Raw genomic sequence first — 17,457 nt, 5'->3', positions numbered from 1 at the left:
TGGTGTTGTACCTGATTTCCCCTTCATACAATCTGATTTTAGCCATGGTTGACATTGCCCTTGGTTGTGGCTTTTCAATGTTAATTGTTTGTTGTTGGCTCTGCTGCTGGCTGTTCTTTTTTGTAATACTTAGTGACTGACTCGATGTTCATTAAAACCAGCCCCAGCTTGCATCAGCCCTTCTCAGATTGCTCAATTGTGTGCTTCTGCTTTGTGGCTAAGGTGATAGCTGGGGGGCTAGTTTGCTCTGGTTCACCTCCTAGTTTGCACTGGTTGTCTTTCATGCCTGGAGCTTGTCTTTCCTCTGTTGCAGTTGGGCCAGGGAGCTGAATAACTTGTCTGTGAAGCAACAGTCATGTTATTTTGGGACATTTAGTGGAGGAGCACATTTTTGTTTGTTTTCATCCTGAGCAAGGGAGAAGGGGTGTGTGTCTATACAGCTTGAAGGAAGCTTTGTTTTCTGCTGAAGAAATGGAAAGCTGAAGTCTTGTCACACCTGACACAGAAATATTCCCTTGCACAGGACTGAGCATTTTGGTTTGGAGTCCTTGAGGTGGTAGGGTAAAATAAGGGCTGCATTCACAAGAGCACTGGATGAGAGGAATGCCTTTTATATGCATTGATTAGAGATCTTGTGCAGGAAGTGGAGGACTTCATGAATTGTTTCTGCTGGAGAGAATTTTAAACCACAGGTCTTCCCTTTCAGGCTATTACTCAAACCACTGTACTACAGAATGGTGCTCCTCTACATTTCTAATTACTTAGGGCCTACTGATACAGATCTGAACTTTTTAGCAGCCTCTGTTGAATGTATCCATCTTTACTTAACATAATGATAAAAATACTCTGTAATAAAATACTAATAAAAATGTCTGGCAATCCTGTGTTCTCAGGTGCTCACGTGAAGCAACAAATGGGGAAGTTACTAATTACTTTTGATTCTGGCTATTATTTAAGTACCATGGGAAAATTTGAAAGACCAGGCCCAGTAGAGTCGTGTGGAAGAGTTCATGTGCATTTCTTTGGAGGAGGTAGAACTGAGACTTGATCTGTTTGCTTTCTTTGCAAGTGCTCCAGCCCAAAAAAAAGCAGGGATGATGACTTTTCATCAGGGTTTATGTAACTTCAGGTCCATAGTGTTTTCTCCAGCTGAATTTGCTTAAGGAACCTGGGTGGGCCATAATTTCAGTTTGCTGAAAGTGACTGTTTGCTGAAATAAATGAATCCAATCAGTTTTTGGCTACCCACCAGACACCTGGAAAATCTTCCTCTTAGGCTGCCACAGTAACGCCTTTGGCTTATGAGAACTTGACCTACAGCTTAACGCCTTTCTTGGCATGAGATTCCTCAACTTTTGCTCTGGCTAATAGCTATGTTAGCAACCCTCCAGAGTACATCCTGCAGTATCCCTCTTTGAAAAAAACAAAAAACCAAAAAAACAGCCCTAAGTTTCAGAGCTGCTACAGATATGAGCTCTGTAGCTCAGGGGTTTGCAGTTCCTGGTTGGAGAGGCTTCCTTGCTGACTTGTGGTGTACAAATGCATTTGGCAGTAGGCAAAACAGAAAGGGAGCTCTGGAATGGCAGAACCTCATCACCCATGTCTGGCCTTGCACTTCTTGGAAGAAATCATCAGTGACCAGTCCCTCATACACTACAAACAGTTAAAGAAAATATTGGGAAGGATATTTAGAAGTCACCTGGCCATCTCATCCATCTCCAAAGGAAAATGAACCTTGATGGTTTAAACTGGGTGAAGGTTGTGTGATGGATATAACATTTATAACTGCAGTATCTGCTTCAAATGAACTTTCGCATTTTACTAAAATAATGACCATGTACCTCCAGCCTTCCTTTTGTAGAGTTAGGCTCCAGTCCTCTCTCATGCTTGGATATCTTCCTTTCCCTGGCTACCTGGCTCTTGAGACCATCCATGTATATTGTTTCAGCATCATGAAACCATCAGAAAGTAGGTGTCAGCTTGGTAGCAGTCTCTGGATATCAATTTGGGAAGAAGAGAACATTGATATGGAAAGGATTTCTGCAAGTGATGGATTACTGAAACAACTAGTGAGTGCTACTTACTAATGGTATTTTTTAGATTTTAGGTGTTGTTACAAGCACAACAGACATTTCTGCAGCTACAGAAGTTGTGTCATTTTCTTTCACACTATATTGTGGTCATATTTTTCAGGATTTGCTCTTCCCTCATGACTTTTTAGAATGTACACTGGGAAGTCAGAAACTCTCAGACTTACCTGAACCATATAGGTTTCAGATGCTTTATAAATATATTTGTAGTTGATTTTTTTTTCTGAAGCACATCTTGGAAAAAGTTGGTAGCAACTGGACAAGTTCCTAGCCTTCAGACCTGTTTTATCTAGGCATTCCTGTGCCCAGCACGGGCTAGCTTTTCCCCTCTCACCTTGAGTCCCAAAAGCTGCTGGAAGATGCCATCACACAAAATGCCAAGAAATGGTACTGGTTATTGTGGGAAGACTGGAGGGATACTTCCCAGTCATGTTCTATTTCAACAGGCATGCCATATGTTTAAGGTGGGGGTCTTTTTTTTTTTTTAGTCTGCATACTCACAGTGATCTTAACTGCTGGTTTAGAAACTGTCTCAGTCAGGGAGTTGTAGACGCCTTGGTGTTCCCATTGGTGCTATTAATTTTTTTGCTCTGTGCAGTAATACAATGTCTTCAGTTCTTTCTTTACCTAAATTATCAAGATAAAGCATTTTCATGCTCCTATCAGGCTTAAAGCCTCCTGGGGCCCATGGGTTCAGGGTCTATAGGACGCACAGCTGTAGCTGATATGAGACGGATTTGCAGAGCTGGTGTAAGGCAACACTGCAAAAGTTGTAAGTGGCCCCTCTTTAACTCCGCCACATTGCATTTTGATTACACAAGACGTTTCTCTGCTTCACTGCCTGCAATAGCTTTTGCTGTGGTACAATAGGAACAGCAGAGTCTCAAAAAACTGTGTGGATCTAAGGGGCCAGCTGGTTCTGCACTCCCTCACTCAGCTTTATCAGTAGAAATTCCTTCCTTGCTGATCAAATGACCGAGGGAAAATTATCTCTTTTTAAAACAGTTCACATTTCTTTGGATTCAGTTTCAAATTGGCATTCTTAAGCTTATCACAAACCATTTATAAATGCACCAGTTCCTGACTGAAAGATTTAGCATGTACTAGATTTGTTATCCATCTCGGACAAACAGTCTGAAAGAGGCACATGCCATAGAGTACATTCTCCATGAGCCATTTAAAGGTAGCAAGAGCACGGCATAATCTAGAGAACATTATTTAAAATTGACAGAACCTTTACCCTATCATAAAAGTAGCTGCCTTCTGGGGCTTTTGGACTTTCTTCCATGTTCCTCTATCCACTTAAGATCAGTGTAGAAATCCAGCTAACCTTTCTGTAACATCGAAAGTATCCAAGCACTAGTCAAAACTCTCTCCAATCCAGTGTGGTTCAGGCACAAAAGCTGCAGTTGGTCACGACTTCCTGAAGAGAATGAGAATCAAATGACAGGTGGAAATTGCTTGGTTCACTCTTTAAATCTCCTTCTCTCCCCCATTCATCCAGGACCATGAGCTCAGTAGTTGTTCAGGCTTGTCCCTGGCTTCTCTTTCTCTCTGTGTTTCAGTGATATGTTTCTGTTCTCTCTCTCTGTCATTTTTTATTCTTTCTACTACAACGATACACAATGCTACCAATATACATCTTGTCTGAAGCAGTGGTATTGTCTGTGTGATTTGGATGAAGGCTGCTAATGCTGTAGCTTTCCTGCATCATAAATAATCTTCATTACTTCCTATGTTTTCCTTGATGAAAGCCTGCTACTGTAGCTGACAAAGTTGGCCAGCCTGGTCCCACTTGGTGGTAGTAGGGGCTACATGTAACAAGGGATAAAAATATCTTCAAATAACTTCTTAATGTTGTACAATTCCCGTAACAGTCATACTTCTCTTTCTGCAGCAACTTGTGGCAGAAATGTGTGAGTAATAAAATCAGTTATTTTTGCCAAAATTTCATTAAATCATGAGCTGTGTGCTTGGATATCTTCATATTGGTTTTGCAATGTTGGACATCATGGCCAGCTGAAATTAAAAACCTTCAATCAAAACATAGTGTACACAGAAAATTTTTCAGAGATGTTTGTACATCTCTGTACAACATGTACATCATGTTGTTGATAGTCACAGTGATACAATGTGCTGATGGCATTACTGTGTGATGCTACCTAACCAGTTTGTGACCTTGAAGCCAAAAGAGTTTTTGTTTGGCTTCCACTCCTTCAGTTCATGAAAAGTGTAAATTAGGTGAGTTGTCATATCCTGTACTGAACTGGCAGCTGCCCAAGGACAATCCGCTCCCTGTCTGCTGCTGGTAGTTTTGGGTGTGGGAAGCTGCTTCACTTTCACTGTTCTCTGTGTGTGAATCTGAACCAGAAAAACTGGAAGGAACTGCCTGGCCCTTTGCCACCTCCTCACCTTGAAGAGCAGCTGGTCACTAGCTGTCACTAGCAAGTTGTAGCCACTGTTAGTCAAAATCCTGCCATGTTTTGTTTGCAGGAGGAAAATGACTGATATTTTCCTTTGACAGAGCTTGTGTTTTAACCCCAGCTGACATCTCAGCCTCACACAGCCACTTGCTCACTCCGTTTGGGTGGGATGGGGAAGAGAATTGAGCATGTGAAAAAAAAAACCTCATGGGTTGAGACAAACATAGTTTCATAATTAAAGCAAAAGCTGTGGATACAAGTAAAGCTAAACAAGGAATTCCTTCACCACTTCCCACGAGCTGGCAGGTGTTCAGCCATCTCTATGAGAGCAGAACTCCATTACACATAATGGTTACTTGGGAACACAAATGCCATCATTCTGAATGTCCCTACCTTCCTTCTCCCCTCCATCTCTGTATGCTGAGCATGATGCACTATGGTATGGAATATCCCCTGGGTGAGTTGGGATCAGCCGTCTCAGCTGTGTCCCCTCACAGTTTATGCACACTCAGTCTCCTCGCTGGTGGGGTGGTGTGAGAGGCAGAAAAGGCCCTGACACTGTAAGCACTGCTCAGCACTAATGAAAACATCCCTGTTTTATAAACACTGTTTCCAGGACAAATGAAAAACATAGCCCACACCAGCTACTGTGAAGAAAATTAACTCCATCCCAGCCAAAACCAGCACAACAGGACAACTGACTTTGTCACTGGATTTATCTGGGCTTATCACAGCTATTTGGGTGTCTAGAGAGAGGCCCAAATCAGTACCAGCCTTGAATGAAATGTGGAAATGGGGTAAAGTGTTTCCATCTGGGACTATATAAGTTGTTCTGGAGTCCTCTGTGCTGTACCAAGGCCCAGAGGCAAGCATGTAGCCTGTACCAAAATGTCTGTACCTTACAGTCATCTCCCCTTTGAACAGCACTGCAGGATGAAGGTACGAGAAGTGCTTTTCCATGGTTCTGTCCTCTGATCCAACTGCAGTTTCCCAACAGCTGTGCATGAAATCTCCCAGGGCTACCTCCTATGAGGTGCTCTGTGATCCTGCTCCCAGGATATCTGGACAGACATTGGCTCTAGCTGGTTATGGTCTTCGCTCAGGAGACCAGGGAAAAGGCAAGGAGGTGCTCACATTTGCTGCTTGTCCAGTGTCAGGACACAGCACATGGAAATCTGTGAACTCCAAAGCCCCCCCAGCTTCCAGCTTGGGAGAGACAGGCAGAGCAGCCTTAATGCTTTCTCCAGCATCACAGGGGAAGAGGGCCTTGGGACTGAGAATTCTTTCTTTGCTGTCTGTTTTCCTGCAATAGACTCTGTTGCAGCAGTGGGACTCATCTGATCCCTCTGGGTGCATTTGCCATTTTTTCTGTGTTTTCTCAGAGGAGGTAATAGACTTCCCCCCCTTGGAAGTCACTGGAGGTATTATGTACAGCACAGCTGAGCTATGTAACAGCTGGTTTTCTATAAACCAGGAAGTTTCATCACTTCATGAGAAAGAAACTGAGATTTCACATAGATTTTTTAATTTTATTTTTCTGTAATAAAAGAAACAGTAAGTAAAGCATGTCTTGCTTGCAGTATTGGCTGCCACAAGTTCTTTTTTTTTTTCTTAAAGATTTAGAAATAAGACAAAAGTAACCAAGACAACCCCTACCCTAAACTACAGAATCCCACTTAATAACATTGAAAAAGAAGTTGATAAAATTGATCCCTTGTGTACTGGTAGTTAAACTTCAAAAATCAATTGAGAGGCCTTTCTGTAGTATCAGAAAGCAAATCTAAATCCCAGACATAGAATTTTTACAGCTATAAATATAGGGGAAGATTTTCAGACAATGTCAAAACTATTGTTTAATTCCCTTTCCTTCAGGAGAAAGCTCCTATGAGGTGCACTTGGAAAGGAATCCCTGAGTGTACTAGATATACTTCTGTGTGAACCAAGAAGTAGCTTTGCAGAGTGGTGTGCATAAGGAGTGAGACCAGAGTGATCAGCAAGGACTCCAGTTCTGCCATCACTTCTGCTTTGAGTGACTTTAAACCTTTGTCCTGTTTGTTCAGGCAAATTCAGCTCTCAACATACAAAGATATTCCTGCTAAACAACTACACAAACATTGCTCTGGCAGTGGTCTTCTGAGTGTTTGTAGAAAAAAATGTTAGGTCTTAGTCCTCTAAAGTATCTAGGTGAGAAATCCACATTGCTAAACATCTCTGAAGATCTGAGTGCCTGATCTTTTTCATAAAGTAAGACTCTGAAGCCTTACTATGCTTTCAGCCATGCTCCTATTTCCTCCTTGTTTTCTTTTAGCCATTCAATGTTGCTCTTCACTTGCTCCAGTGACTGACTCCTGGGCATTTCTCCTGCCCCAGCATTAGGATATTTTTCAAAGAAATTTTCCATCTGGAAAAGATAAAAAGAATTGATGTGAAATAAAGAATGCTGCTATTGGGCAAGCAGCTTTTTACAAAGACATGGTTAGGGGTAATTCTGGCTGGGAGAGATCAATAAGCTCAAGATAGTAGCACTGGAATAGTTTTACAGTTAACTCCTGCTGGTTTAAGCATTTAGAGGACAAAAAAATTACGTTTCCTGGCCAGAAGATTGTTAAATATATTTGTCTTAAACCCAAGAGAATTGATATCACCATACCTGCCAAAGCTGGAGCTCAGTGTTGAAAGTTTGGGTAATAGTTACTATTCGACCAAGGGTTCTGTCATTTATAGTGAATCTAGAAAAACAATTTCATAAATGATGTTTGATGTAAAACCATAATTATCTGAAGCTTAAACTTCTATTGTATTACAATAATGCAGATACACTCAAATTTCAGCATTTTTTGAAACAATTGAAGAATAGCTTCCCTACATAATATCTGAGCTGTTCTTAAATATACTTACTAATGGAGTGAACTCTTATGGTGGAATCATTTTTTAAAAAATAATTACTGATCGTCTCAGGATGGAAGTTAGGAGTATTGCTGCTTGGCAATACAAAAACTGTCCAGTTCACAGCTCTAGGCTTGCAGGTGTGCTTTCCTTCTGTACCCTCACCAAGTACTTAGAAAGGAGATGGAAGGAGAGAGAATACTCAATACTTAAATACTGAGGAGAAAAGCTAAAAGGTTTGCTATAACTTCTACTGCTCATCTGTATGTCAGCTGCTTGCTGTTACCATTAGAATAAAATTTAAAATTAAAAAAAAAATATACTCTGTCATCTTGGTCACATGATGAAATCAGTTGCAAGAGCAGAGACTTGATTCAATAGTTTCCGTGCTATAACCAGATTTCTGTGGCTTTGATAAAACTTTCTCTCCTTGATCACCATTTACTGGTAGTGATCATTTAGGGAAAGAATGGTTTTCAAGTTAGCAACAAAGTACTTTTGCCACAGCAAATGGATGTAATTGTGTTGAATAAGCTTTCAGTTTTCATTTTGCAAAGGTCAGTGATTATAGCTGTACAATGAAAACACAGAAAAACATGGCATGTAACAAGATTTACAGGTGGATGTAGTTTCCCATGAGTTCATTAGAGTACCTGTCAACTAAGTACTCCCAGTTCAGTCGTATCCAGTCCCAGGCCATTGTTTTCCCATAGGTGTTATATGAGATGTATCTCAGGACTGTGAACACATCTTGGCTTTTGATGAGGCTGGTGTTGTAAATATATTTCAGATACCTAAGGGAAATGCCATAGGAATTGATGAGAGCCATTTCCAAACAGGAGTATTATTCTTTTCCTACAGCATTTTAAAGGTAAAGTAGGCAGATCTAAAATGTAACTGTGTCAAGAGATAATTGTATTGAAAGAAATCATAGTTAGGAATCTCTAGAAAAGTAGGTAGAGTTTATGTCTCTACTTCAAAATAGCCAAATGCTATTATTATTCCTATATTTTAATGCAGTAGAGAAAACAAAACTGGATCAGTTAGTAGTTCAGCCAAGCTCAAAAAAAATAATAATCCAGACTTTAAAGATCTTACAGGGACCATGAATGCTTGCTCACATTGACATCTGTTCTGTTTGGAAAATTTTATCTGTACAAAATTAAAATTCATTTGGGCAGAGCATGCCTGCACGTGCTGTAGTTACACTTCAAGTTATGGCACAGATAGTTTTGACTGACAGGGTGAAGCAGACATGTTTGCAGGGTGAGTAGCATGGTCATGGATTCACAGCAGCAGCTGTAGAAGAACACCGTTTCAAGCTCTTGTGCATTTGGATTAAGGATTGTCTTCCTTTTCCCTGTATGTAATGGACAATTTTGTCCAATCTGTTTGCCCTCCTTGCTTGTTATTTTAATAGTAAATTAAGAGGCAAGCTTTCCCTGCTTTAGAAGGGAATTTTTTATTTTCTACAAATATAGGCTGACCTAGCTAATTAATTCATGTCTTAATCACGTCAGCCATTAGCTATTTAATGGATTTTGATTATGACTGCTGTGGTCACAAGAATTTAGGAATGAAGCTGCTTCATACCATTATTTCAATTACTCTAATTCTTGTATTTACTCTTCCTGAATTTCCTACACTTCCTTGTTTCACCTCCTTTAAATTTGTTCTATAACCATGTTATGACAATTAGATAGGGCATCAATACAGTGGTGAATGTCCCCGGTGTAGATGTTTTCTTGCATGAGTGCTACATGATACAACAACATGCAAAGTTATCTGATAAGCCTAAAGTAGCTGATGTGCCTATGCAGGGTGACAGCCTGGTGAGATACTTGCCCAGTTTGACAGTCTGCTGGACCAGTCTGGGGCAGTATCCAGACTCCTCATCATTGACATGCGGCATGAATTCAACATTTTTGGTTCTAGCTTAAGTACTTCTGCACAGCACCTCAGCGAGTTCTCATGGATGCCTTCCTAGGGCTGTTAGTAACAATCGCTCAAGGTTGTTTGCCTAATTTTAGCTAGTTAGAAGGTAGACATCTAGACTAAACAAACTGGAGCCAATGGAGGCTGACAACACCCAAAAGCAATTCTTTCCATTGATTTTAAGCCCTATCCTGGCCTAGGATAAGCAGTGCTTTGTAGGTCTGGCCTCTCTTCACTGATTAAAGAGGAAATGGATGACTAATTTACTCCTGATGCTTAACTATTAAGCAGCTAAAATTGCATAGGGTGAATGCACTTTTGGAAGAACTAAAGGTTGTTGATTGTGTGAAGCAACTACCACGTCTTCAATATCTTTCCACTAAAAGAACAAGGCTTTCTTCCTGCTGAAGTACAGTCTCAGAGGGGCATGTTAGATTTAGATAACTGGTCTTGCAAATGTGTTGCATTCCTCATGCTGTAATCTGACCAAAATGAAAGCACAGAAGAGAGGAAAAGGGGAATGAGCAAACAGTGACCAGTTGCTTCTGTAGAAAAAGAGAAATCTGTGTGTGTTTAAATCACCTGTCCAGAAGGGTGATGTTCCTCACTGATGCCAGGCCATATAGCAGCTTTTCTTTTTCTTGGGCTAATGTAGTTTTTTGGTATTCTTTGAACATGTGATTCCATGATGTCTCATTGCCTGAGTTCTGCATCCCATAACGATAAACTATAAGTCGGAGATTTGGAGCAATACTAAAATAAAGAAACAGTAGTTAAATATTCTCCTTTTCCTGCTTGAGATCAGTGACCCAGTCACATGCTGCATTCTTCACAAACCACAAAAGATGTGAGCACTCACGTTTCTCCTTGTAACCATCTATCAAAGAGTTGAGAAGCGTTGCGCAAAGATTCTTCGTCATTCATACTGCAGGCAAAGTCTAGAAGAGATGCACGAAGAAGCCTTGGAAGGAGAGAGAGGGAGAGAGATAGTTTCCTACTGCTAACTATTCTTTGAATGCATCAATAAAATGAAAAGGAAAAAATAAAGATTGTCCCACCTCTGCAAATGGTCTCCAGAATCTTCCCAGCCCAGCTGATCCACAGCTGGCTTTACCAAATTGCTAAAATACGTCTGAGGTAGAAAAAGGGTGTTGGTTACATGTGTAGATTTCTTTAAATAATAATATATTTAATTTCATTTCATAGTTTATTCTCCTTCATTTTTTTTCAGAACTAGCATCTCTTGAATGAAAAGTAACATGAACAGGCACACACAAAATCTTTCCAGCATGCCAAGTCTGAATGCTTGCAATACTGATGTGCAGATGGAACAAAGCCAACCTGCTTTTCTCCAACCTTGTCTGTGCTCCCAGATGAAGGCTGGGGTCCAGCAAGGACACACTGCCACAGCTACTTTCCAGAGATGATAGAGAGTTCAGGACATACTTTAGTGACCATTAAATCATGTTCAGTATTTTAGGTCAACTAAAAAACCTCACTGCTACACAGTGCTACACAGATATGCATCTATCCTTTTTGCTGAGGTGTCTGAGACTTTGTTGCCTTTCTTTATTGAAGGTTGGACAGCCTTGAATAATAAATATTTGTAACATGCCTTACAGTGACAGATTGTAAGAATAATTAGGGGTAATTTCTTTTTCCAGGTGCATGGTCCTGAATGCAGAATCCAAATAATTCAGATACCACTACTAAGCATTGTTTAGAGGGTTTTGTTTAAGACACCAGTAATGAAAAGTAAATGTTAATGGTTCAGCAACGCTGAAAATCACTTGAACTACAGTATTATTCTTGTTAGAGATTCTGAATTATCAGATTCAGTAGTCCCAAGCTGGATTGGCTTTTATTTTGCTTCATCACCTGAAACGCGGGATAGAGATTTTTATCATCTTCAAGCATGTTTGCAAGGTAAGTTACAGCTGATACAGCTCTATTCCAAGGTAAATATTCTGTTTCGTTTCTTAGGTATTTTGTGAGTTCCAGGGCAACAGAGTAATTCACAAGTCCAGGTCTGTGAAAGGAGAAAACATAACTTCTGTTATTTTAATGAATTTGAAGAACTTGCTTCTTCAAAGATATTAGATTTACTATTTACTTTCGGAGGCCTGAAATAGTGAAGTTTTTGAGGGAGAAAGTAGTCTGGAATGTAACTTGGAAGGTGTTTTCCAAAGAGATAACCGAGGATCACTGTTGATCCATGCCTAACAATAGGAGCTGTGCTATTGTGAGAAGACTGCTAGCATTGTGCAACAGCCCAGTGTGCCTAGAAGTGGGCAGCCCTTAACTGACTACATTAATATTACAAAAAGGAAAGGAATTGCTAGTTGGAGACATCCTGAAAGGCTGAGGAGACTTAGACTGAGAGGCTGTTACAGATGCCTAAAATTTATCTGTGGCTGGGCACAAGATCTAGAAGTTTCCCATCAAGTTTCTAAACAAACTACTATGGTATGCATTGTACACATGCCTCTGCTTTTCTGGATGCCTAAATTCTTCTGGAGTGCTGCCATTATTGTTAATTGTATGGAGAAAACACCCCTTTCTAAGACCTGTGCCATTAAAGCCTTTTTTCTTGCCATGGTACTGAAAAGGAGAATTTCTCTTGATTGCATTGGTAATGCAAGTTTACAATGCATAAAGGAACCCCTTTTGGAGGACAAGATAAAGCAACAAACATTTAAAGCTCGTACCAAAGTTGGAAAATTTCTTTCAACCACATGGGTTGTGTGAATTCTAATTATTAGGCAACAGAAAGGGAAAAACTTGTCTTGAAGTCTCTGCAGAGAATTCATTTACCTTGCTAAAGAAAAGGCATCATCCAAAATCCCTGCACGATCAGCAGCTGAAAAACTCTGTATGAAAAGAGGAAGAGGGTACAGATTATTTGCAGAAAAACCCCAGCCTCTACAGATCTCTTAGAAGAGACCCACCAGACAAGTTAGACATTACAACACTCACTGTGTGGTTTTGGAGCAGAAGACTGCTTAACGTGGCCCAGTTTTGACCATCATAATTCACCCGAAAGAATCCAATGTGGTCTGGATTAACCTTCACAAAAGTATCAGAAGTACCTTCTATTGTAATTCCTACAAAACAAAGAGTGATCAGTTTGTGCACCTTATATGATGCAGAACTCACCGGAGATTCCTGGACTCCAAAAGGATTATTTGGTTTTAATGGATATCAAAATAAGGTCCAACTCTTAATTTCATTTATTTCTTTATTACCTCTGAGTAAAGACGAGTTATTATGGATTTTGATGAATGCCGGCACTTACTTGTCTTAGAACAATGAATCATGGTAATTACTTGGGCTAGTTAGTTTGTTAAATTTGAAATTGAGATCATTGTGAGTAGGGTTAGGATGGTGAGATTTAGTGTCATTGTAAGAAATAAAGAATTGCAAAGAAGCAGTTCTTGAAAATATATATTTTTAAACATTTTTCATCCTCATGTGCACTATTAAAGTTTATATACTTTATCCTCCATTAGTTTAATTTTTCAGTTTGTTTCAACTAACTTGAACTCTTCTTTCCTGTACTCTTCTTTGATTCTTTTTTTGAAGCTATTGAGAAACAATTTACAGAATAGGCTGAGACTTCATGCAAGCACTCATGTTAGAGGAGTTTACCATTTAAAATTAATACTTGAGAAATGTTCCGTTCTCAGAAGCTTGACCTGGTCCACTTGGTAACGCTACTTATGATTTTTTTTTCTATTTCCATTGAAAACAGTGGTCTTCAATCTGTGGTTTGAGGGTGGCTGTAGTTAAAAGCACATTTCTGTTTGGATGATACATACAAAGTATTTCTAAAGGGACTTTTCCCTAGAGTTGGTGTTTGCCATGCAAAACAGAAATTTTATGGATGTAGAAGTAAGCATCTAATCAAGACTTTGCTGGCTTTGTGAAGTTAATAGCCCCTTTCACCCCTCATATCATGTGGAAATCAGAGAAAGAAAATTTCTTTGTGTTGACTTCTGACTTGTATCATGACATAAGATATTTTTTTGTTTGCTTTTGCATGGATACTAAAAGAAACCAGGTTAAAAAAAAAACCAGAACAAAAGACAAATTGTATTTAGAATAAGTAACAAACAAGTACAAGAAAAGATGACCCAACTGTAATATTTCTGAAATTTAATGAGATGTAATTTAAAACCTGAAAAAAGTCAGTAATTTTTCCCCACAGTTTTGTCCACTGGAGGTGTAAAACAAGAAATTCAGATTTGACTGCATAATAGAACAATGATCCAAAAAAAAAGCATGTAGGAATTTTCTCAGTTCTGAATTCAGCATTAGAAAAGGTGATTAATCATTTGTAGTTCTTTTTCTTTAATTGAACTCGAGTTGCCAGTTACCATGCCAGAAAGCATTCATCAGCCTCCCACTTCTCTTTTCTTGGACTGGACAATGGCCATATCCAAGCCAAATTTATTTTAGTGCATTATAATTAAGAGTATGCATGGATGTTTCCTTGAATAGGACTGTATTTAAACAGATGCTTAGGCAATACTGAAACAGTGTAAATTGACATAACATTTGTACAGGGGAAATAATAATCTTATCAGTGCAACTACTAGTAACTGCACTACAACTGAGCTGGGTGCTAGCTCCGAGATCTGAAAGCTGGAAAGTATGAAAATTCATTCTGTGCTCTGTTTTTTTGTAAATGATATTGAAAAGTTTTATCCATTCATTACCCTTAAAAAGATGTTTACCTCTAGAATCTGATGCGTTGTAGAAAGTATAATCTGATGAATCACCATGCTTCCATTTGACTGGTATATTCCATTTATAACTGAAATTATGTAGAGGGAAAGAAAATCAAATTACATTTGAAGCCAAATGGTAAAAAAAACCAAACCTCCAATATGTCTTTGTTTATTTGTTTATTTTAGTGCTTACATCTTGTTTTATGAAGCCAACTTGTACTTATGAACATATACATTTACTAAATAATATGTCAGGCAATATTCTAGCAGGATACAAAGGAATTAATTTAGTAAAAGATGACTGTATGTGAATAATTGGTGTCAGTGTTAATGTTGATGTGTTTAGGGCTTTGTGCAGACACTAGTTAATCTTTACAATGCTGACTTGAAATAAATGGTTAAGTATTACAGTTTTTTACAGATTGAAAAAGTGAAATGGTTTAAGCAACCACTGCAATACAGCTACTAGGACCTCTTGCCTTTTCCAGCCTAATCTTCTTCTTCAAGACAACCCTAATTCCTTCATTATAAAACGCTGGGAGCCAAATGCGACCTTACCTCTTGTTTCTCAGCTCCTTGTCTACCTTTATTGTGTAGGTGTACATTCCTCAGTCCAGGGCATTCCCAGGACAAAAATGAGAAATTTGGGCAAGAATAGAGCTATGGCACAGCCCAATCAGGACTGTGACCAGGCAATGAAGTACATGGGACAGCAGAGCATGCTGGGAGTGTAATGTCAGCCACCTGCATAGGGCTGCTAAAATTATTAAGCCCTTCTGAGCAGTCAGCTGCTGTTCTGTGTTAGTATATTATAGTTCATCCCAGGAAGACTTCCCCTTGGTGACAAATGCTATGGGAAAATATATGTCATCTTTATAACCCTGGGTAAAGTAAATGGTCGGTAACTTTCAGGAAATAAAAAAAATAAATAAATAATGCTATGGTATCTCCTCCTACCTCCAGGAAGAAAGATTTATTATTTTGTATCTCCTAAACAAAATATCTTAACAGATTTATACATTTCTAGTTTTACTAGTTCTTTTATGGAGCTTACTACAATGGAATTTAGAGAGGTATTTTGTTTCCCAGGAGAAAACCCATATAGGTTTTTGGGTTTTTGTTTGTTTGTTTGTGGTTCAGTTTTGGTCTTTTGGGGTTTTTTTTGTTTGTTTTTTGTTCACTTGTGGTTTTTTGTTTTGGTTTGGTTTTTTTAAACTTGTTTTTGTAAATGAGGTACATTTTACTTAGTTTCTACCTGGTTTGAATCAATATTTGCAATGGCAACTTACCCAAGATCAGAAGGAGGATGAGAAGCATTTGCTTTGGGATCCAAAAGAAAACGTTTCTGTATGAATACTGAATTATCTCCCATCTCCAGAACAGGGTAGCCCATCTGTCCAGTCCATGTGTCCATGACTTCCTTCACAGATTTATTACTTGCCTATGAATGATGGAAGAAGGTTGCAGTGAAAATGGAAATTCAGTCCTAAGAGGAAAGAAAGTAACTCTGGTATTAAGAAAAAGAAGAGCAGAAAGCAGCAGAGGAAAGAGCATGTTCAGAACAAAAAAATCCTCCATTAAATCCTTTTAAGGTGCCTGTCATTGAAAAAAAAAAATATTTGGAAACTTGAACACCCACAGAAGAAATGAGAAATCTGTAGGCAGGAGACTGGCCAGTAACATGAATAAGAAATACTGAGGAACCTTTGAGACCCCTTGCTCTAAGATCTCTCAGTTTTTTTCTGACAGAAAAACTGAACAGAAAGGACACAGGGGGATTTTTAAAGCCAGAAGCCTCCTTGCAGTGTGTCCTGTTTTGAGTGTGAAGGAAGAGCCAGTATTAACTAGCAGCTGCACCAATGTAAAATTTGATTAATTCTGTGAACCCTGAACTCCTGTCCCAGTAACTGGAGCTGGAAAAAAAAATGTCACTACCTCCCCAGGATGCCACTTGTGAGGCAAGTGAGCTAGCGTCACTTGTAATGTTTCCTTCTCCAGATGAGGTGAATGACGTGAAGATGCAAAGCACTAGAGAGAGAGAAAGAATGAAGTTCTGCTGAGAAGGAAGAAGTCTGGGACCATGGAGAAGATCAGAACTGGAAAAGAGACACAAAAGCACAATTTAGGCTGTGTGCATGTCCACAGTGTTGGAAGAAAAGGAAATAATATCAGAGAAGAACCTAACAGTATGCAAGTGTAATGGGAGGTAATGGGATAGATGGAAAAAAATTGTCCAGCCTCAAGGAAGAGGAAAGATCTGTGGTGGCACAGATGACTCAGTAGCTAGAAACAGGAGATAAGCACCAAAATTACTTGGGAATTGATACTACTGAAAGCTTTCAAACACCTGAATCTGGATAGAGAAAAGAGACAGTATGGGGTGCACGTGTGTGGTGGATGAGAGGTGTTTTCACACATTGAATGAGTTTGCATTGCAGGGGGAATGCTTCAGTAGCAGGTAACAAAACTGTTAGCAAGGCCTTCTTTCTTGTTCCTTATTCCACTCCTACAGCCTTATAAAAAAAAAAAAAAAAAGATAAATGGAGGCTGCCTAGCTTGTGATCTCTCATTGACAGAAGAGCTACAGAATATTAAAAGTTTGAGAAACTGCAATCAGTGGGTGAGGTATGAAACATTTATTAGGAAGGGTTTGAGTGGATGCAAAACATACCTCTTCCAGAGCTTCCCAAAATTGTTGTGTCTTGGCATTCTGGAAATGGTGTTTTTTCAAATACATCTAGAGAGAGATAGAAGACTGTGAAAATACTACCAGTGTTTCTTCTTTACCTATGAAAACAATACACATATTCAGTTGTACGGGGATGCAGAGAGTGCCTCTCAGTTGCACAGAGTACTGAGATACATGGGTACTGTGAGTACTGTGAGTGGGAAATTGATTGGATCAGTATTCAGCTGATGAAATTCCTTTGCTATCCAATGCATCCCATAACACCAGAAGCATTTTCCGGAGTGACTTGTTAGTAAGAAATAAATTTGTACTTGAAGAGTTCTTTGTGTTTTGTTTAAAACAAACAATATCACTATACCCGGTTGCAAATTTCTGACTAATATAAGAGGCTGCTTAGCAGGAGGAAGATATTTCATAAGATTTTGCTGCCTGTGGACTCAAACTGGAAGTAGGAAAGTCTAGTCACCCCTAGGTTTTGACCAAAACGATTGTTACAAGGAGTAATGGTATTGAGTGAAGAGTTTGCAATGCCTAAACCTTATTTCCATCCTACGTCTTCCCTGGCTGCTTGGAGGGTGTTTTCCTACCACGCCACCTGCTCCTGGTGGTGTTCAGTCAGTAGATGGTGCTGTTTGTTTCGCTGTTGGCCACAGCTGCCTACGTTAGTGCTCTTGAAGGCTCTCAGCAGAAGGGAGGGGTTAGGTT

General features: G+C 39.4%; 1 protein-coding gene across 1 annotated transcript in view; it reads right to left on the bottom strand.

The window, feature by feature from the left end:
* Positions 1 to 6,027: 6,027 nt before the first annotated feature.
* Positions 6,028 to 17,457, bottom strand: part of ENPEP (glutamyl aminopeptidase) — a 34,181-nt gene continuing 22,751 nt past the window's right edge. The window contains exons 9-20 of the mRNA XM_015623573.3: positions 16,735 to 16,800; positions 15,353 to 15,504; positions 14,070 to 14,149; positions 12,310 to 12,437; positions 12,148 to 12,203; positions 11,212 to 11,362; positions 10,392 to 10,465; positions 10,193 to 10,294; positions 9,916 to 10,086; positions 8,052 to 8,192; positions 7,163 to 7,241; positions 6,028 to 6,913 (exon numbers count right to left, since the gene is read on the bottom strand). Coding sequence (XP_015479059.1) covers positions 6,776 to 6,913; positions 7,163 to 7,241; positions 8,052 to 8,192; positions 9,916 to 10,086; positions 10,193 to 10,294; positions 10,392 to 10,465; positions 11,212 to 11,362; positions 12,148 to 12,203; positions 12,310 to 12,437; positions 14,070 to 14,149; positions 15,353 to 15,504; positions 16,735 to 16,800 — 1,338 coding nt within the window. The 3' untranslated portion in view covers positions 6,028 to 6,775. The remainder of the gene's footprint in view (positions 6,914 to 7,162; positions 7,242 to 8,051; positions 8,193 to 9,915; positions 10,087 to 10,192; positions 10,295 to 10,391; positions 10,466 to 11,211; positions 11,363 to 12,147; positions 12,204 to 12,309; positions 12,438 to 14,069; positions 14,150 to 15,352; positions 15,505 to 16,734; positions 16,801 to 17,457) is intronic.

The sequence above is a fragment of the Parus major genome, chromosome 4 (genome assembly GCF_001522545.3).
Source record: "Parus major isolate Abel chromosome 4, Parus_major1.1, whole genome shotgun sequence".
Taxonomy (NCBI): domain Eukaryota; kingdom Metazoa; phylum Chordata; class Aves; order Passeriformes; family Paridae; genus Parus; species Parus major.
This window is presented reverse-complemented; position numbering and strand designations above follow the sequence as displayed.